General features: G+C 41.5%; 3 protein-coding genes and 2 non-coding genes across 6 annotated transcripts in view; 3 read left to right on the top strand and 2 right to left on the bottom strand.

Moving 5' to 3' along the window:
• Nucleotides 1-1,052: 1,052 nt before the first annotated feature.
• On the top strand, nucleotides 1,053-13,246 carry wdfy2 (WD repeat and FYVE domain containing 2). Its single transcript, XM_060040331.1, has 12 exons — nucleotides 1,053-1,388; nucleotides 2,061-2,128; nucleotides 3,538-3,611; nucleotides 4,838-4,892; nucleotides 5,730-5,880; nucleotides 7,219-7,331; nucleotides 7,800-7,926; nucleotides 8,491-8,596; nucleotides 9,016-9,117; nucleotides 9,798-9,928; nucleotides 10,191-10,299; nucleotides 11,319-13,246. The coding sequence occupies exons 1-12, from the start codon at nucleotides 1,255-1,257 to the stop codon at nucleotides 11,346-11,348; spliced, it is 1,200 nt and encodes a 399-aa protein (XP_059896314.1). The 5' UTR covers nucleotides 1,053-1,254; the 3' UTR covers nucleotides 11,349-13,246.
• dhrs12 (dehydrogenase/reductase (SDR family) member 12) lies at nucleotides 12,596-16,859 on the bottom strand. 2 transcript variants are annotated; one of them, XM_060040332.1, is made up of 10 exons: nucleotides 16,693-16,857; nucleotides 16,065-16,198; nucleotides 15,809-15,891; nucleotides 15,486-15,578; nucleotides 15,302-15,383; nucleotides 15,145-15,206; nucleotides 14,867-14,971; nucleotides 14,644-14,734; nucleotides 14,224-14,361; nucleotides 12,596-13,764 (listed from the first exon to the last, which is right to left on the bottom strand). In XM_060040332.1, exons 1-10 carry the CDS (start codon nucleotides 16,746-16,748, stop codon nucleotides 13,652-13,654), a joined length of 957 nt encoding a protein of 318 aa, XP_059896315.1. In that variant the 5' UTR covers nucleotides 16,749-16,857; the 3' UTR covers nucleotides 12,596-13,651. The 2 variants fall into 2 exon arrangements, with proteins under 2 accessions (XP_059896315.1, XP_059896316.1); XM_060040333.1 differs by lacking the exon at nucleotides 16,065-16,198 and having other exon boundaries at nucleotides 16,693-16,859.
• A 451-nt stretch (nucleotides 16,860-17,310) lies between these two features.
• trnal-caa (transfer RNA leucine (anticodon CAA)) lies at nucleotides 17,311-17,418 on the top strand. The gene is made up of 2 exons: nucleotides 17,311-17,348; nucleotides 17,373-17,418. It is a non-coding gene; the product is annotated as a tRNA-Leu (tRNA).
• Nucleotides 17,419-17,694: 276 nt separating this feature from the next.
• On the top strand, nucleotides 17,695-17,804 carry trnal-caa (transfer RNA leucine (anticodon CAA)). Its single transcript has 2 exons — nucleotides 17,695-17,732; nucleotides 17,759-17,804. It is a non-coding gene; the product is annotated as a tRNA-Leu (tRNA).
• Nucleotides 17,805-18,620: 816 nt separating this feature from the next.
• The window catches only part of LOC132448590 (villin-1-like), a 4,422-nt gene continuing 2,359 nt past the window's right edge, over nucleotides 18,621-20,683 (bottom strand). Inside the window, exons 5-8 of the mRNA XM_060040014.1 lie at nucleotides 20,535-20,683; nucleotides 20,238-20,306; nucleotides 19,991-20,143; nucleotides 18,621-19,528 (exon numbers count right to left, since the gene is read on the bottom strand). The exon at nucleotides 20,535-20,683 is cut by the window's right edge and continues 40 nt beyond it. Coding sequence (XP_059895997.1) covers nucleotides 19,415-19,528; nucleotides 19,991-20,143; nucleotides 20,238-20,306; nucleotides 20,535-20,683 — 485 coding nt within the window. The 3' untranslated portion in view covers nucleotides 18,621-19,414. The remainder of the gene's footprint in view (nucleotides 19,529-19,990; nucleotides 20,144-20,237; nucleotides 20,307-20,534) is intronic.

The following is a 20,683-nucleotide window of genomic DNA, read 5'->3' on the forward strand; positions in this document are numbered from 1 at the left end:
AATCAACATTAATTTCTTCTTTTGCACGGGCGTAGGCTTGTGTGAAAGACAGCCCACGAACTGAGCAGAACAAAATCCAAACATTGCAGAACAATCTGGCTTCTAAATTGTGCTTTTCATTAAAATTACACGAGCCCCTTTGTTTACACAATGCGGGGCGTTTCATATCTACGACCAAAAGCCTCATCTTTGAACGATGTGGCGATTAATAGATTTCGTTTCATAATCCTGCAAGGTTTCGCTATATACGGGAGCGTGCACGTACGTGCACACACAATGACATCAACTGCTAACAAGACACGTTGTTTCGTGGGCTATCTATGTTTTAACCATCGACTACACAACTAATCAACGATGTATTAGTGTTAGATAAAAACTAGTTACTTAAATTATTATAAAATACTAGAACTGTATGTGTGATTATGTTGCTCAATACAATTGATCATTTCACAAAGACAGCAAGGCCATCAATTACTCATGGGCAGTGGATTTAGTAGAATCCACAGGTTTTACAAACTACAGAGTAACTCAAGCCATGTTGAGTTGTCTAACATGTTCTGGTCTACGTTAACTGCCCTGCTTATATTAGGCCTAATTGAGATGGATCGAGATCAAGACCCTCAATCAAATAGCTGTGACAACAACAATGTCGGTAATATGTAGATACTTAAGTATCTTAAACTTAAATGTCAAAACTTCGGATGAAACAGAAGAAAAACATCCGGCCGATAAGTCATAAAACAGAAAGGGACACTGTGTGCATAATGACACTTTCAGAGTGGTGCGCATGGACGAGCCCAGTTAGACACTTCTTCCGGTTTTGTCGTCGAGGTGCATTTCAAAGTAATGGTACAGGAAAAGCATTTATCGTGAATGGAGAAATGTCAAATTCTATTTAGTAGTCACACACAATTGAAACCTTATTGTGGATGGACACCAGTATGTTAACCTGGATAATTTAACCAGGAATGAAAAAAGTTGTTTATGTACGTTGGTGTGACGTACATATACATTGTTACCGGAAATACAATTCCACACACTTCCACTGCAGAGTTCAGGGAGAAGCTTGTCAACGAATTGCAGTCAGTCAGCTGACAGGCAGCATCTCCGCTCGTCCGTCAAAACATTAGACCCTGCATGGCTGCAAGTGCCCTGCTGGATAGCATGCAATAAACGACAAGTGTTCGACATGCTCATGGAATAAGGTGTTATGTTACAGAGACCAAAAGAGGGAAGGAGGCTCCTGCATCCCTTATGGCGGCCGAACAGCCCAAACCGCAGACTCGGAAGCCAGTTCTGTTGAGCAAAATCGAAGCGTTTCAAGATATTGTGACTACAGCGGTAATCATTCCTAAAGAGGACGGTGTGATCAGCGTCTCTGAAGACAGGTAAGGTGGACACAGGCTGTCGCATGTGCATTAAAGAGACCATAGCCCCTAGACTCTAGTATCTGCATGTTCAGGGCAGCATGGGAGTGTAAACGTATTGTTGAATTAACTTCGCTACGGTTTGTGGAAAAAACACTATTGCTTCAGGCAATGGTGCCTTGCGTGTTGCCCACCCCCTCACCCAAATTTATTTGGTCAATGATCTACTGCGTCTGCTCTTTGCTGAAGCAGATTGAGCACGATAGGACCAATGCCGATGCATACTTGGCCTACTATATACAAGTGCGTGGTCGTTTCTACTAAACGCCATTCAAATTTCTGCAGTATTGAAAATGTGTACTTCATAAAATATTCCAAATAACTATACCTTTGTACTTTCTTTAATTTTGATTTATCAGCTTGTGACACATTTTATATGCAGCTACCATCGACTTTACATAATAATAGCATAATAATTATGATTATATGATCACAATATTTCTGTACTTACAACTAAACCGTTACTGAGAGACCAATAATAAAATATAATATATAATAATTAGAAATTATGGAAAAAATCTAATTCCACTACTGTTGCATACCACTGACTGCATTAAATAAATTAGGTGTTGGTTATCTGTAATAGAGGATTAAGTTATTATCTAGGACTTAACATGCTTTTTAACTCTCCAGGACAATTCGAGTATGGCTCAAGAGAGACAGTGGTCAGTACTGGCCCAGTGTCTACCAAACCATGTCAAGTAAGTCTGTCGCTTCGAGATCCCTGGTTATATATATATATATATATATATATATATATATATATATATATATATATATATATATACCTGTAAACTGTGTCTAACAACATTTTCTGTCTTTAACAATGAAGTCTGAATTTTTAGATACATTATTTGTTTCACATTTCTCAGAGTGAGCAGTACCTACAACTGAATTTGTGTGTAATTACTGCTTTGTCTGATGATTCTTTGGGAAATTTTGAAAATCAGACATGGTTTTTGTAACTTCAGAGATCCCTGTTTGTGTGTCGACACCATCTTGGTTTTCCTTCAGTTTCAGTTCCTAGGAGAGGGAGTAGATTGTTTCTGTGTTCCCCTTTATTATGGCGTTGCAGCAATTAATAGGCGCCTGATTACCAGTATTTTTTTGGTTGCAAGATAGCTTTACTAAAGCCACACCATTTTGAGTCATATTTTTGTAGATGAATCATGATAGTGATGCTATTATGTTGTAAAGTATACATTTATAAATGGAATCTGATTCATTTCTCTGCATCAATACATGGAATTGTATTGCAGTATACTTTTTGTAGGAGGGCGATCACTGACATTTAGATAGTACTGTATTGTAAAACTGTTACAATGCCATGCTGCACTTGTCAGCAATGAGAATGACCTCATAGATGTGCCATTCTCTGGGCTGCTGGTTGGTTTGATGTCGGCCATTTTGGCTTGTCTCTGCTGTCATTTGTTGCAAATGCCAAAGGGCAACATATTTCCTTTCCTCCTACTTTCAAAAGGCACTCTCACTCCCAGTTCTCCCCCCTCAGCCTTTTATCTCAGTGGTTTTGGGTATGGCGTTTCATTTTGTAGATTGTTTTTGTGCCATTAATGTAGTTTAGGCACTATAGTAGAAGCTGTGTACAGCCTCGCGTTCCCACTTGGCTCACTATGCCTGCTCCTTGAGGTGGGCCCAGACTGCTGCCCGGTATCTCTCAGAGCCTGGTGCTCTGAAAGGTTTCTTTGTGGTCTAGGGGAGTGGTGGCAAGGACAGTGCAGTTTTGGTGCTCTACTGTTCAACCAGGCTGTGACTGCTTGGTCTTGGGCCTCAATGCTACAGTAATCTTCTTTGTTACATTCTGTTACATTGTTACATTCTGTTACATTGTTACATTCTGTTGCAAAAATTTTACATTATTTTTGCACATCGGGGTGAGGATTAGCATCGGATTTACAATTAGATCATTGGCATTGGATCAAAAAAGGAATTATGGATTAGGAGTGGCTAAAGACCAAATTTATCAAATCCTATACTGCTTAAAAGCTGACACGACAATAAAATAAAATAAACACCATTAATTTGGAGTCGCATCATGTGTGAACGTGACATTTGCAAAAATCCAAACAAGTTTTTCTCTCTTTCTCTCCAGACTCCTGCACCTGCATGTCCTTTAACCCTGAGACCAGGCGGCTGTCTGTGGGCATGGACACTGGAGGCATCTCTGTAAGTTCTATTGCTAGCTCTCTCTCTCTCTCTCTCTCTCTCTCTCTCTCTCTCTCTCTCTCTCTCTCTCTCTCTCTCTCTCTCTCTCTCTCTCTCTCTCTCTCTCTCTCTCTCTCTCTCTCTCTCTCTCTCTCTCTCTCTCTCTCTCTCTCTCTCTCTCTCTCTCTCTCTCTCTCTCTCTCTCTCATACTTTCCAGGTTGACCCACCAAACCAACCCTCCTCAACCTGAAATGACCCCTAGGGTTACTGCCTCCACCATTCCACGGGGTCGTATGTCGGTCAGCATTCAAGGAAGACCTATATTAGATGGCTTCTATTCCTCTCCCCTTTCCTTCCGATTCATTTATTCTATACAAAGTTCTAGGTAAGGCTTTCCTGGTAGTATAAGTTGTATATATAATATCAAATAAATGAGTTGCTAATTGTTTATAAAGCGTTGGATGGGATGATTTTGGGTGATTTTTTTTTATTTTTTATAAACCCTGGTGTGTTGACTGGGTAACTTCTGGGAAATTAATGTTCAGTAAGTATTTGGGTGATTTGTACAGAGCGTGTGTAATGTCTTATTGACAGTATAAACTCTTTTTCAAAAGAACACTGTATACATTTCCAAAGAGGCAAGGAAGAAAATGCAAGATATGCATACATAATCATCCCAAATATTTAAAATGCATAGACAAGCTTACATCCAAATAAATAAAAAGTGTATAATCTAAACATTATACACAAACATACAAAGTGATTTTCCAAAAACCCAAATAACCATATATTTGGGGCAAAACAATCACATCGGGAGATAGATATTTCCAAACAATATCAAATGCTTGTCGATACTGCTCTGGCTCATTCAGATAGCTCTGTAAAATGTTCAACAACAGAGAGGCATCAAAACTAAAAGCTGATTATCCTAATTCTGTGGAAGGGACCGAAGGACAATTTTTGAGTTCTCTAGTCCTGAGAACAGGTTTGGTTACTTTTGCCTTTTGCTCCAATTAAATAGCTTAAAAATTAACCAACTTAACCACGCATTCTATATGCACATCATATTGTGTTATGCAAATGTCAATGTTAGATACACAAGACTGCTTTTGATGATGCATTGTTTGAATATGCTGCTTTAACATTGTCATCAGAAAGGCCTTATCCAGAACCACGTGGTGTCGTGGTGCATTTTGAAACACGGGTCTTTTTCTTGAGTCATGTTTTTTCGTTTCCTGTCTCTCAGGAGTTTATCCTGGCCGAAGACTACAACAAGATGACCCCTGCCCGCACTTACCAGGGTGAGACACCATATATGTTTGTGTGTGTGTGTTTTAAAATGTATTCCTTGGCAAAAAGATAGGACTACTGTGAAGTACAGTTTTTTGTACTCTACCCCTTCCATCTGCCATTTTGACTGTATTCCTTACATCAGCAAACTGAGGTTACTGAGCGCTGTACTTTCACAGACTAGTGCTGATTCAGCGCAGAAACCTCTCCAATGTCCAGAAAATGATGGACCATTAAACTACACTTCAAAAAATGGTTCAGCCCTCAGGAACTTAAAATAGTGCAGAACATTTAAGTCCAGTTTAAATAGGAAGGCACATTCTATTAATACTAATCATACACATTGTGCACTGAGCCACTGCTTGTTGACTGCAGCTTTTGATACAACTGCAGCCATGTTCGAGGTTAGAACACTCTGTCCTGGAGGCAATCAACCGCATAATCAGAGCTGTATCTACAGTTTATTGTTTATCGCAAAGTGCTATACTCACACTTTATCGTGACATGGTGTGCCAAATATGGGTTATCCAAATATCTATGCAGCGGCACGACTTTCTGTATTTTTATTTTTTTCAGTTTTACATATATTTCAAATTGTGGGAAAGCAGAGTAGTCCATGGGAAGGGAGTTTGACTCCCAGGGTCAAGGTTTCAACCATTCCCAATTATTCTGGATCGTTATCCAAACTAGACTCCAAACCATAACCCTCTCCTGTGTATGGGCTCCCCGACCAAGACGCATATTACCCCTTCCTGCTCCTCGAAACACCTCCTGCCTGTGCTCGCCGTGAGTGCATCTAACTCAATGGTCTCTCTGTGTTTGTGTGTGTGTGTGTGTGGTGCTCTCAGCCCACCAGGGCAGGGTGATGGTGGTGCTGTTCGTCCTGGAGATGGAGTGGGTGCTGAGCACGGGCCAGGACAAGAACTTCACCTGGCACTGCTCTGAGAGCGGCCAACAACTGGGTACCTACCGCACGGCCGCCTGCGTCTCGGGCCTGCAGTATCCTTTCCCCTAAACTGGGGGGGGGGGGAGAGATGTGTGTGTTTGTGTGTTAGGGTACATTTTAGAGTGTGTGTGTGTGTCTGTAAAACACTATCTATGTCTCTGCACATTTAAGTGTGTCTGTGTGTGGGAGTGGGGGGGGTGTGTACATTTAAGTGTGTGTGTGTGTGCGCGTGTGTGTATTTAAGTGCATATGTGTGTGTGTGTGGGGGGGGGGGAATGTGTGTTTGTGTGTGTGTGTGTGTGTGTGTGTGTGTGTGTGTGTGCGCGCGCGCGCGTGCGCTCTCCCCGGAGGGCTAACTGCTCAGGCCTTAGCTAATGCCTCACTGTTGCAGGGATTTTAAGACCCGTGCGCCCAATGAACCTGTCAGCTTAACTGCTGCGTTAAGTGGAGTGCAGCCAAGACAGCTAAACAAGTGGCAACCGACCCGCCTCCTTTGTAGACTCGCTTGGCGGGGAGTTTAAAGATATATTTGTTTTGGCAAGTGGCAGCTCTCGTCTATAATGTCAAAGAGTTACTTTTGAGGCCTTTTGAGGTTTCTCCCTCAGCTTATTTCAGAGGGGGCTTTGAGTGCGATAAGATTAGCCTCCAGCTACTGTATACTAAAGAGAAGGAGGGGACTAACAATAGACAACTGTCATCCCGTTGTCAAGGAGATGGGCCGAGTGGGTTTCTAGAATGGCCAGATGAAGTATTGGGGGGTCGTACTCAGCTGTGCCATTGATGGTTATAGACTAGTTAGTTATGTATTAAACCAATGAGTACACTACTACTACTACTACTAAGTTTCTTTGGCACTGGTCTGAAATATACTTTGTACAGGCCATCAATAGCGACCATTAACCAACTGGCTGGTCTAATGTGATTAGTTCTAAAGCATTGGTCTGATCCACCGGATGGATTTGAATTGGACACACAATATTGTGTTATTGCCTCTACATTAAATGACTACCAAGCCCAATAGCATTTCTTTGTTTTCCTTCTTACCCCTAATGACCACTGCAGGATGTCACTCTTGGATTTAAATTGGAGGCTTGGTTGTTTTCGAGAATGAGGAATTGGATTAGATAATCAAATCAAATCCCGTCTCACAGGACGTTTGCTTTCTATTTTTCTTCGACGTATTAGTTAATTCTGCATTGTGGGAAAATCATCAAAAACCACTGAACCGGTGATTGGCTTAGCTTAGCTCAGTGCATCAACTGAGTCTGAGACATGTATTAGACAAAAATGACATCAATTTGACTGTCGTGAGTCTACATCAGATCCAGTAGCGATCCCCTTGTATACGCCTGGGCAGTTTTACGTCTCCTTGACCGCCTTGATCCTCTAAGGTTTGATGTGGAGACTAGACATGCGTTTGTGGGCGATCAGTCCGGCCAGGTGACCATCCTGAAGGTGGAGCAGGACAGCTGCAGTATGGTCACCACCTTCAAGGGGCACACGGGTCTGTACACAAACACACACAGCACCCTAAACCCCCCCCCAAAAAACATCATCACAAACGGTCGCTAGAAATAATTAGTGCACATTTCAACAGTGATGGTGGATATACTGTATAATATATGGCTGCTGTTGTCTTTTTGTACCACATTACCTCACACAGCTGGTCAAGCGTTGTATATCTCTGTATTCGTGAGCCAGTTGGCTTTTAGTGGGGCCACATTCAGTGTGTGGTACCGATTTTGTTCCCTCAAATGTGTTTATGACAAGAGACGAGACTCAAATTTCTCTTAAAATGCTTTGGTTTATTGAAGTGAGTCATGTCTGCCATCTTAATTGTGTGTGTGTGTGTGTGTGTGTGTGTGTGTGTGTGTGTGTGTGTGTGTGTGTGTGTGTGTGTGTGTGTGTGTGTGTGTGTGTGTGTGTGTGTGTGTGTGTGTGTGTGTGTGTGTGTGTGTGTGTGATATTCCAGGTAATGTGACGGCCCTGTGTTGGGACCCGGGTCAGAGGGTGCTGTTTTCCGGAAGCTCGGACAACTCCATCATCATGTGGGACATCGGAGGACGCAAAGGCACCGCCATCGAGCTACAGGGCCACAAGTAAGCACGCACGCACACACACATGACAATCGCTATTATGTTAATCTCCAAACGAGCTCGTAGAGGAGATATGTTTTGTGGCCGGTAGGTGAATTAGAGTGGCCCAACACTGTCATGATCTGCAGGGAAAACAACCAGCACAGGTTATGGTGGCTGCTGTTTCCCGATTGGCTGGAAGTATGAACAGTTTACTGTCAGATTTTAGAAGTCTCTTGGCACTGCGCCGAGCCTGTCGGGCCACGCAATGATCGTAATTGGGGTGTTGAGTGAAGCCTGTGCATTTTGAATACGTGTTTTGGTTACTCATGACTCACTGATCGTTTTGAGAATTGAATGGACTTCTTCTCTACTTGTAAATGCCTTGTGGGGACTGTCAAACATGTTATATGGGTTTTTAGAGGTGTTACGAATTCAATGGAAAAGGCTTTCAAATGCCTAATTTGCATTTGAATATTAAAAGTATGCCTATGATAGTGGATGAGTTAAAAGGATGAACCGTATTCGTGTGTGTGTGTGTGTATGTGCGTGTGCGTGCGCGCTCATGTGTGTGTGTTTTTGGATCAGTGACAAGGTGCAGGGCCTGTGTTTTGCATCCCACACACGCCAGCTCATCTCCTGCAGCTCGGATGGAAGCATTGTTATCTGGAACATGGACGTGACGCGACAAGAGGTCAGCCCCTGTGGAGATAACACACACGACACGCACAAGCGTGCCCACAGACACAGACAGTCGAAAAGGCCTAACTGTAATTGTAAAGTCCTTGTACATTTCTGATCCAAGGGTTGGATTTCACTGCCGTTGGTATTTATGACTTTATGGTCCCCACCTCTGTTACTCAGAGTGTTGACTTCAAAAGCCATTTCCTCACCACCAGTCACTGAACATCTTACCAGACTGTGAACGTTTATTTTGCCAAACCATTTAGTAGTGTTGGCATTGTGTCCAGAAGATAGAGATAGCGTTCATACAAAGTCAATAATTTTTTAGGGGGTTGTTAATTATGTATTATTATTATTATACAGTACTGTGGCCCCCACTTGATAGACGCTGCTGGCCTATTGAACCTGTGTGGTTGCTTCTCCCCCCAGACTCCAGAGTGGCTGGACAGTGATTCCTGTCAGAAGTGCGAGCAGCCGTTCTTCTGGAACTTCAAACAGATGTGGGACAGTAAGAAGATTGGCCTGCGACAGGTACCGTACATTTACCTTACTGTTCATTTGACACATTTAAGACAGATTTTAAAAGGCCAGGAGGTAGTGGTGCTTGCAGTCCAAAATGTCAGAAAACCATACCATTTTCCTTTTAAACCTCTATTACATTTAATGTCCTACTCTATTGAAATATTTCCCTGTCTAGAATATTTCTATACATCGGTTTAGAATGGGTTCAACCAGGTTAGGCATACGGTTAGCCCGCCGTCGGCTGTTTTAAAGAGGCTGTGCGAGCCAGCCGTTGTGGTTTCTCTCTGAGAGGGATGTGTTTCTATCTCTCCGCTACGCTGTTTCCTGTCACAGACCACGTGCCGAGCGATACTGGCTTGATGGTAATTTGACTAGAGCAAGCTCATCAGAAATAATGTGGTGTAGAAGGGAATTGTGTCTGATTTGCTTCAATAATCAACAAAAAAAAGATATTATACAACAAGTCCACCTACATCAGCCATAATGATTCTGGCATTAAAGCATGCGTGTCATTATCTTTTCCAATCTGATATGTTATGTTCGAATGATCTCACCCGTATCGCTTTGACAAGCTATGCTAGCACAGTGATAATATTTACCCCAATTGTTTATTTTGTTGTGGAGATGCGGTTCCGTTTCATGTCCACTAGAGAGGGGTAAAGTCCCTTGTTTCTTTCTCTCTTCTCCAGCACCACTGTAGGAAATGTGGGCAGGCTGTATGCGGGAAGTGCTCCTCCAAGCGCTCCACCATCCCCCTCATGGGTTTTGAGTTTGAGGTGCGAGTGTGTGACATCTGCCACGAGTCCATCACGGAAGAGGAGTGAGTGACGCGTCGTAACATGACTCTAAATCAATACACATACTAGCATTCAATACCCATGTTGATCAGTGGTTTGTTTCACAAAAGTTCATGCTGTTAGTAATAATATATCAAATCAATGCATCCTCAGTCATGCTACGTTTTTATAACTACAATTATTGGTAAAATTGTTATTTCTTTATTAAAATAACGTTCATATGTTGTGTGTATATTAGTTTGTTGCTTATTTCCACGTGTTTTCCACGTGTTGTGTGTCTTCCAGCCGAGCGCCTACAGCGAGCTTTCACGACAGCAAGCACAGCATCGTGCACATACACTACGAAGCCACCACCGGGAATCTGCTCACCTCCGGGACGGACAAGGTCATCAAGGTCAGGGTCCCCCGACGTAGCCCTGGCAATGCCTTGGTACTTCCTAGCATAAGGAATCACTCATTTTGGATAGGTATAAGACCCTAGGTAGCATGAACAACATTGCCTTAGTTTGCATGAACACCATTAGTAAACTTTAACAACATTAGTAAACATGAACACCATTAGTTAATGATGACTCGAAACATTAGTTAACTGTTGGTTAATGCTTATTATTGCATTTATTTTTAATTAATGGTTAAGTAGTGTTACCTTATTGTAACGTGTTTCCAATTATTCATGATGCAACATCACCAAATGGTATCAAATGACCTTATACAAATGAGGCTTATTATTGCATGCACTATTTTTAATTTGGTTAAGTAGTGTACCCTTATTGTAACGTGTTTCCAATTATTCATGATGCAAGTTTTCATGCAACATCACCAAATGGCATCAAATGACCCTTTATTTAACTAAGTTGAATCTGGAAACGGTTTAATATTGATCATAAAACAAGGGGTTTGAGAAAGGAGGGTCAGATCATGGCCACAGCACATAACCACCCATTAAAGTAATTTATGCGCCTATAGTGCCCATAAACCTCTGCAGTGATGTGATTACAGCTCCACCCATGTTTCCACAGGGAAATCTCAGTGATCTCACATCATAGTTTCTGACAGTGTTTATTTCAAGCTTTCTAAAAAACAAATGAAATGTTCTTTCCTTCGTTCCAATGGAGTTGTTTCGTGATGTGACTACATTTGGCTACGAATAGCCGACCACTGCTATGTATAACAGCCTATACAGTTACTATGGCCGCAGTTCCAACCGTATGTTACGGCGTATTTGTGGCGGATACAATTAAATCATTTTTTATTTTTTATTATTATGAAATTAAATAATTGATTTATTAATTAAGTAGCCGTGTAATAAGCGGCATAATATAAGTACAGCTAGTCGGTCATTGCTGGAATATGTTGCTGTACATTGTCCCTTGCGTGTAATCTCTGTCTGTCTGTGCTTCTCTGTGCCTCCAGCTGTGGGACATGACTCCCGTGGTGTCCTGACTTCCGTCCCGTCCGGGGACGGCGAGAGGACGCCTGGTTCAGATACGGACCCATGGCGGACCAGGCGGCCCTTGGCTACGGGGGGGTTGAGGGAGAGCCAGGATAGTGCTGCTGTATCAATGGGTTGACTTACACTTACACACACACACACACACACACACACACACACACACACACACACACACACACACACACACACACACACACACACACACACACCCCTGAACACACACACACACCCCTGAACACACACACACACACACACACACACACACACACACACACCCCTGAACACACAGGAAGAAAATCCAACACTGAACAATACAGTACATGAGGGTCGGTCAACTATGGGTCACGTCCCACCCCTATCTGAGCAAAGAGAGAAGGGAAGGATGAAAGCACCTGTTGTGTGTGTGTGTGTGTGTCCATGTGGACTTCGGACTTCCTTGGTGGGGACTTCCACACACTTTAATTTAACGGCATTCCTGGTTGAACTGTGAATTTGAAATCTAGCCTCTAGTAGTATGTGATTTGTTTTCTGTCATCAACAGGTAACGGGTTGTAGAGTAAGTCCCAGTAGGAATGGAATCATCACGCATAGAGGTTATTTGTATGTTTTTTTGTTGTATATTGAAGCACAAAGGTAACAGCCAGGGAATACAATCCATCATTGAGCTCAATTCGCAAATGGAGCATAATATATAATGATAGGTAACACTTCAGATGGATGAAACTTTACTGAGAAAGAGCAAAGGCAAAAACTACAGCCTAAATGTTCTGTAACTATATCGTCAGGATCGAAAGGACTGAGAGAGCAATGTGGACATTTTGAAATGAGCATTCCAGTGACGTGGATTTAGGCTTTATCTCAAAAACTTTGTCCATGGTCAAAATGAGCCACGTTGTGCTTTGAATTCAGTACGGTTACAGTGAGAGAGAATAAGTACAGATCAATGGTGGCTTTGTGTCGTTGAACGACACGTTAGCTGAACTAGCCTATCAAATAGAAGGCATTTGGGGATGTGGGCTTTTTTGCTCCAGCTGGTTTACATGGGCGGTGTGGGGGGGGGGCAGGGAGAAGGGCCATGGTGGACAAGGTTCAGTAAGTGAGAAGCTCGGTCAGTTGGTGTCATTTATTTCGTACTTGTATGCATTTTGAAGTATAGCCAATCCGGGTGTTTCACTCTGATCGCTGTGGGGACGTGTCACCTCCTGAACCTGGAGAGCTTTAACTTTTGATGAGTGACCAAATTACATGAAGTCTTGTAGAGCAACAAAACATGATCTTTCCATCCAACGATCATTGGATTTAGGCTCAAATGAGAAGATTATGTCATGGAAATTAACCAAATGTTTCTTGGGAGCCTTGCTTATTTAGGGGCTGGACTTGGGGACAAAGAGCGCAGTGGTTGTTTTGTGGTAAAATGTTTTGTTTGGTCAAATCTCATGCAGAGATATTTGCATATCATTGCATATCGCTTATTGTCTCTTTTTTCATCGTGTTCATACATCACCTCTCATACAAATGTAATTAACATGTTTGTGTTCCGTGATTACCTGTTTGGCTGTGGAGGTTGTAATATATATCGTAAATTCATGCACTGAATCAAGGATTGAAAATGTGTAATTTGTGACGCATTGCTGCTATGTGTAACTCTCTAATGTCCATCTTTATCAAATTTATACTTGAAACGGCCGATGGCCCTTCGTGAGCTTGACCACCCTGCTCAAGGTGTAATGAAGCAAGTGGAACACCTTACAAGAGCTCACAAAAATGCATTAATGTCTCAAATCATAGTACAACTATGTATTTCTAAATTCAACAAGGCATTTTGTTTCATAGAGTCATGGTTCACAACACTCTTCCTGAATAAATCTTTGCCTTGATGTATGCACTAGTGCTGTGTCATTCTTCAAATGTTGATAGTCCACACTGAATACGCCGGATTCAGAATCACTGGATAATTCACCCCAGACATTCTGGATCGCGGACCATTGAAAGTCACCAGTTTGAAAAGTTTTTTTTAATCCACCAATAATTGCAAGTAAAAAAAGTATTAACATTACCATTAGCTATTTGTTAAGACACTGAACTTTGAGGTATGTTAGGTTTTCCCCATAACTGGTTAAATAATTATATAAATAAATCCAATCTTAGAATTGGTGTTGGAAGCATGGAATACATTTAGCTTATCATAAGTCCTATTGGCCACTCCATTCTATTAATTATTGTTCATCAGGTCATACTGTAATGGCTGTATTGGGAGTTCTTGCTACGTAAACATCTAACCCTGACTGAACGGTCAGGGTTTGAACTTGTTGCAGAGCTGCTCCAGTGTGGCCTGCAGCTTCTCTTCCTCCTGTGGGGTGCACCGTGAGCAGGCCAGGGGAAGGTGCGTGGCTACGGCTTTACGGTCTGCAGGGAGGGACACACAAGACGCAATCATGATGCCACCAAAACCAAACACAACAAGTAATTTGGATAATTATTGGAATCAATTTCATTGTAAATAGATTCAGCCAAACAACTCTGCATCATGAGTGTTGCATGATTATGACTCGTCTTTGCTCTTAGTTAAGTATTGCAAAGGGGCGTTCCCACATATGTCGTCAATTTGTGAATCACTAAGCTACAACAAGTAGGTGTTGTTCGAGCACAAATTAGACCAAATCAAGCCCATGCTAACATCGATGCCACGGCGAGGTCAACGTATTCCTCGACTGTAACATGAAGATTTCAAATAGCCAGCCCTCACCCATCCAGCATGTTCCGATTACAGGGTTAGGATTATAGGTCTATTCTGGGGGGCGTGTGCTGTGAAGGCGGCCCTGCCCTGCGGGGATAGTGGAGCCGTGTTATTTAACAGGGTCTTACCCTGGAAGAAGAGGCCGCTGGGCTGCTGTCCGGCGGCCCCGGAGACGGCGAGCCACACTATGGTGTCCGCCCCCATGGCTTCAGTCCGTAGTTTGTTCTGCATCTTGGCGTGGAAGTCGGGCATGGACAACTGGACGGCTAAGGAGAACCATAGATCACATAAAACTGCAGCATGAACTACTAAAACTCTCGATGACAGTGATGATCAAAAGGCTCAAATGCTAACTTTTTTTCCACTCAGAAGATGAAATCCATTATGCTTTTTGGCTTAAGAGTATCAGTAAAATAGAGAATGTGAATTTTACATGGCCTCCTTGTTTGGACTTCAAGTTCATTGTGATTGACTCTCCATTCTCCTGGGCATGAAAGACCCATGCATCTGTGTCATACTGCTGTCAGGGACGATGAGGTGGCTGTTACCTGGTGTGTCAGCCCAGCCCGGGTGCATAGAGGAGAAGTGGATCTCTTTGTGTTGAGATGCCCATCTCTCTGTCAGGATCACCTGCTGTCTCTATGGGGACAAAACAAACACAAGGACTTACAAAATAATGTTTGCGCAGACCTCCTCCCCTCCCACACGTCCACTTTAGTTTTTATTGTATTTTCTTTCTCTCTGTTGTTCTCCTTGGGAGGTAAAGCTTACTTTATTCTGGGCGTAGGCCATAGTGCCGTCGAACGTTCCCTTCTCAAACTGAAGATCATCCAAGTTCAGCTTTTGAACCAGCATTCCTCCAGACGACACAGTGATCTAAAGGCCAGAAATATATACACATGTTTCTTTAATAATAATTAAAATACATTAGATCATCTCTGTGCTTCCTGGATGGGGGAACAATCAATTGCATTTCTGGCCTTGCTAGTTTTTCCCTTCTACAAATTGTATGAATTGAAAGTCTGCCATGAACCAGTAGAAGAACGGACCACTCTGGGATTCTCAGCCTTCTTCAGTGCAGGAATCAACGCCGTAGTCAGGATGTAGGTACCTAGCAAAAAACACAAGAACAAATCCAAACTGTATACACATACACACAGTGGATACTTTCAAAACGACCATGCCAGGAACTGATTTTTTCTTTACCTAGTGCATTAGTGGCAAAATTCTTCTCTAAGCCCTCGTCGGTCAACTCGCGCTGGTTCACCATGCATCCTGCATTGTTGATCTACAAGTTACGGAGAATAAAAGAATATTGCATAATTAAGCATTATTATAATTATTAATGAGCAATACATGTCCAAGAGGTGATCTCCGAGAAGCTACCTACCAGCACATTTACGCTGTTTTCTTGGCTGAAGTTCTGGGCAAACTTCCATACTTGCAGAGCACTGGACATATCCACTATGTGTACGTGTACATTCTGGAAAATAAGAATGACAGGCCAAATGAACAACACAAGAAAAGCTTCAGATTCATGTGTCCGATGACGCAAAACAATCACCTGATACAGATGATGCAAAAACTGAACGAATTTAATGAGTTGGAATAACCAAGTTAGTAAAGAAAGAGTCAGGCAATCTGAGTAGCATCAGGGCAACGGTGTTGCACGCAAATTAAGGAAATGTATGGACATTTTGTAAAGCTTCTTGCCTGATTTTTACTCTGATCAATGATCTCATTCTTTGCTGCTTCTGCCCGCTCCTTGTTACGACACACCATGTGAACTGTTCCGCCTGTAGAAAAAAATGTTTTGGTCAAATCCTTGCCCACGCCCATGCAACGGTATCCATCTCGTTAGAGGCATTCCTGATCTGCAACTTGGATGAATTGACAGGGGAAGTAGGAAACCAAAGTAGGTTGAACACATACATTTGATCCCACACACATCCAAACCCAGGACACTCACCTCTGTTTGCTATCTCCAAAGCAGCTCTTTTACCTATCCCACTATTGGCCCCGGTTATCACAAAGGACCGCCCGCTAACCTTCACATCTAGATCCCCGGGGGTAAAATGCTTTGCTGCTGCTTCGTAACCACTCCTATAGGAGCGAAAGATCAACAAGATGAACAATGTACAAGTGTACAATAAAAGCGATCAAAGGGGGCAAAGGTGATATGAGAAAAACAGGTGAGAAGTCACAAGCATATGTACCACAACATCTGCAAATCCATGGCTTCTTCTGAAGGTTTACTAGGTGGGAGTCGGCATATTTGTGGTAGATTGAAAATATCATGAGGTCGTAATTATAGTATAGCAGTAACCTCAAATCACATGTTTATGACTTACTCCTTAACGTATACATTGCAATTGAGAGACAGACTAGCCAGCAGCAACGTTTTCTCTGAAGCGATTGAGTTTTCTCTGTCTACATGCTAAAGGTTGAATTAAAAGGTTCACAAAAAACAAATATGCAGACAATTGTATAATAGGAGCAAAGGTGAAGTATAAAGCATGCCATTTGAATATCATCCAACATGATCATGCTTAATACATGACAGCTAAACTGCCTTGTAAACACGAATCATTACTTACTTTGTGTACTCCTGAAGACCTTTAACCAACCAGACAGCATTCCTGTATATCGACATGTTTAGTGACAAAGTATAAACTGATGAATGGTGAATTATACAGAACTTGCCTAAACATCCCCACTCGGTTTCATAAGCATAATAAAGCTGTTATGTAGTAAGAGGGGCGTGGCGTTTGTTAATAAGTCACGTCGTTTGACAAGTCCCGGAAATGGTACAATATAAGCGTTCCTATTGGTTTAAAACATTGCGTACTCATCCTTGAGTCGGGCGTGTTACGTTACGTAGTAGTTTTATACAACGAGACAACAATGTTTGCCTCGTCTATTCTGTATTTTATAAAATGCTTTTTGTTTAAATGATTGAGCCTACAAGTAGTATTGTCTAAGTTAAATTATAACATTCAAATTCAAATACACAAAAGTATCTGAATGTAAGCCTACACCCACAAACGGAGCATATAATTGAATGTGAATGTATTCACTACTTTTCCCTCGCATGAGTCTAAATACTCCACGATGCGGTGTTTATTATCCACGCATAAATATATCTCATTAGTCATTTGTAACGTATTTTGTTAGGTACATGTACAACTATGATTAAATCCCTGTTTCTTTCAGTTGTCAGGATGGCCGAGTGGTCTAAGGCGCCAGACTCAAGGTAATACCTTCCATATCATGGGGTTTCTGGTCTCCGAATGGAGGCGTGGGTTCAAATCCCACTTCTGACATTAATTTTGTACGTGATTTTTAAATTTACTTTGTAAAGACTGCTATAACTTGAGCTCCGAAGCAATGTCTTCCATTAAAGTTGCCTTGTTAATTAAAGTTTCTTCCATAAGCATTTCATCAAAAAATGGAGGCACGCATGCATCACAATAATTCAGTCAGTCATTTGAAACGGTTTCTGAAGCTAATTTAACCACACATAAATGTAATTAATTCCAAATGGTAATGTTGTCTTTGTCAAAATTTATTATCTCTTTTAGCTCGGCTATATTACAGTTGTCAGGATGGCCGAGCGGTCTAAGGCGCCAGACTCAAGGTGCTAAACCTTCCTGGTAAAGGGATTTCTGGTCTCCGAATGGAGGCGTGGGTTCGAATCCCACTTCTGACACTACTTTTTCTCTGGTAAACATGTTATATCTTTCCTAGATGTCATCTGTTTACTAATACAAAAGTGAACTGTATCGATAGCTAATGTTATTCACAACATGCTCACACTCAATACGTGGTTGCATCTACTGGCCGTGTGATTTCAGAGATTCAGGGACTATAAAATATTCTATAATATCTTTGGTTTATTCATATATATCATTGGAATATTTAAAAAATAATAATATTGTAAAGCATTATTTGGCCTGTGCTCATTTGCAGGATAGTTATCAAGGAAGCAATGCTCCCTGGTGACTGAAACAAGCAATGTGCAGTTGTATTCAAATATGTGAATGTCAGTTAGAAACCTACTAGCCAGAAACCCCTCCGTAATGCTTATATATTATTTGATAAAATAAATACATGTATTTATTTGATAAAATAAATACATATATATATATTTTATATATATATATTTTATATATATATATATATATATATATATATATATATTTTATATATATATATATATATATATATATATATATATATATTCAGACACAAATTTTGTGTCTGAATGTTGTTCTCAGCACAAATTAACATTGGCATGGGGGATTTGTCAGACCATTTTGGCCTTTGCCTTTATCAACATAAATTCTGACTATGTCCTAACTATTTTGCATAATTACTAGGGTCGCTCTTGTTTGTATTTTTAAATGAAAAATGTATATAAAATAGTAACACATTTTCTAATTATCTCAATTTCCACCATTGGTACGCACTATTTGTGTTCTTTAATATTTGACATGAGGATGAAACAAAGCACAGCAGACACAGAAAAGCTTGTCGTATTTTATTGTAGACTATACCTACATAGAAACATAAACGTGTTGTTCTAATACATTCAACATAAACAGTCAGACACAGAGAAGCTAGTAGTATGTTATTGTAGATGAGACCTACATAGAAACATAAACATGTTGTTCTAATACATTTAACCTAAACTGTTTTCTTATCAAAGAAAGAAATCAATATTTTAGTATTTCACTAACTAAGCTTTAGGAAACCTTCTCTAAAGGTGTTAAAATAACTTCGGTGATATATATTTGAGACTATCTTGCTTCATTCGCATTGAATGATGGAATTAAATTATTCAAACATTTAATATCGTACCTGGAAATAAAAATGTAGAATCCATTTTTAAGCAAAATGTATGAAAACCAACTTACTTGGTGCGATTTTTGTAGGCATACTATATAATTTACTACACAAGACTACACAAATGTGTGTTAAATAAAACAAACATCATGTATACGCTAGATTATGAGGCAAGCACACAAAAGGGTTTTTAGTTCATGCCTGAAAAAAAACAGTGATTGAAAAGGATTGTCTTTACATTATTCCCACACTCAGCAGCATACTTAAAACAAAACGAGTGACACGTGAAACCTCATCTTCCCCTCATTTTACGCCCTACATCAAAATCAGTTTATTCATCGTACACTACAGAATATAAATGTCTTCCTTCTTAAATGAACAAAACACTTCTGCATATCCATACTGTCAACTCTCTGTTAACACACAATTCATCATTAAAGATCTAGCCAGCAAAGTACAAGAAGAGACCTCTCTCTAAAAGAGTCCCTTGTCTTTCTTCAGCTTCTGCTGCTTCCACGTTGGCATGGAGTAGAATTCCATTCGAGACATCCCTAGCACTAGTGCAAAGTCCTCATTGTTGAGGTGTTCCTGCAAACACGCGCGCACACACACACACACACACACACACACACACACACACACACACACACACACACACACACACACACACACACACACACACACACACACACACACACACACACACACACACACACACACACACACACACGACACACATTGTCAAATCGATCTCCCCCAAAAATATTGTGTACATTTCTGGATCAAGGTTAGTTTTATTAGCTAATTATCTTTCTGTGTTTTACTCTTCTGTATATTGGCTTCTAAGGCCTTGGGTCAATCTATTATTTTTAAACCCAAAATATTACACAGCTTGCTGTAAGGTTGCCCATCTTGCCCAAGAATGTGTGAAAATGAAAGAGGGAAGTTTACCAATTGAGCTAAAACGGCTGGTTTCATATTTCAGCCCTTACTAAATGCATGCATTAGGGTTCATGGGTGCAAGACGTCATCCCTCATTGGTCGCCTCACCTCTTTCCTGGTTGGATCAACTCCCTCTGGAAGATCCTCATTCTGCTTGTGGACCAGCTGCTCGACAGGGAAGGGGGCTGCGGCCGACGGAGTCAGGATTCCCATCCCTTTGCTAGGCCCTTTGCCCGGTGTGGTGGGCGCCGTCGCCATGTCCTGAAGACAGACACAAACACATGGGCATGGTGGATATCGTGGTGGCTCTAGAAGGTAAGTGTATGACGGAAGGGGTGCATGTTATATTGCTTACCACTGTTATTTTGATGATGTCAGTGGCATCTCCGAGTTCAGACTTCAGCTCATAGTAAGACTTTCCTCCCTGGTGAAACATAAGAAATTCTTTAAATAAGTAATTAACATAGGATTTTTCTTGAGGAACGCTTTTGATGTATCTAATTAAGGAGCAGGTGTGGTTTGGGCATCTTGGTCTGAAGCGCACGTTGGCGTTTTAAAACCGGACATTTTCGGCTGAGAGTCAAAAAGCCTAAACACCAGACTGTCCCTAATTGACTTGGATTGAACTGTACTTCCTCCAGGAAGTACTTACGCTCCACATCTGAGGGTCCCAGGCATGGAACCATCCGGTGAAGGTCGGGGGCTCGAAGCCCTGTTTGATCAGGACGATGGGCGTGTCGACGTCACGGCCGGCCGGGTGCGAACGCAGATATTCCTGGGCCGTCGTCACGGCAGCGTCCC

Source organism: Gadus macrocephalus, chromosome 20 (assembly GCF_031168955.1).
Source record: "Gadus macrocephalus chromosome 20, ASM3116895v1".
NCBI lineage: Eukaryota > Metazoa > Chordata > Actinopteri > Gadiformes > Gadidae > Gadus > Gadus macrocephalus.

Excerpts from the sequence above, each read along its gene's own strand:
- wdfy2 (XM_060040331.1), top strand. The coding sequence starts at position 1,255 with ATGGCGGCCGAACAGCCCAAACCGCAGACTCGGAAGCCAGTTCTGTTG. Across the intron at positions 1,389-2,060 it reads ATCAGCGTCTCTGAAGACAG|GACAATTCGAGTATGGCTCA; the intron begins GTAAGGTGGACA and ends TTAACTCTCCAG. Across the intron at positions 7,927-8,490 it reads ATCGAGCTACAGGGCCACAA|TGACAAGGTGCAGGGCCTGT; the intron begins GTAAGCACGCAC and ends TTTTTGGATCAG.
- dhrs12 (XM_060040332.1), bottom strand. The coding sequence starts at position 16,748 with ATGTCGATATACAGGAATGCTGTCTGGTTGGTTAAAGGTCTTCAGGAG. Across the intron at positions 14,735-14,866 it reads TGGCCTACGCCCAGAATAAA|AGACAGCAGGTGATCCTGAC; the intron begins GTAAGCTTTACC and ends TTGTCCCCATAG. Across the intron at positions 13,765-14,223 it reads CAGCGGCCTCTTCTTCCAGG|ACCGTAAAGCCGTAGCCACG; the intron begins GTAAGACCCTGT and ends CCCTCCCTGCAG.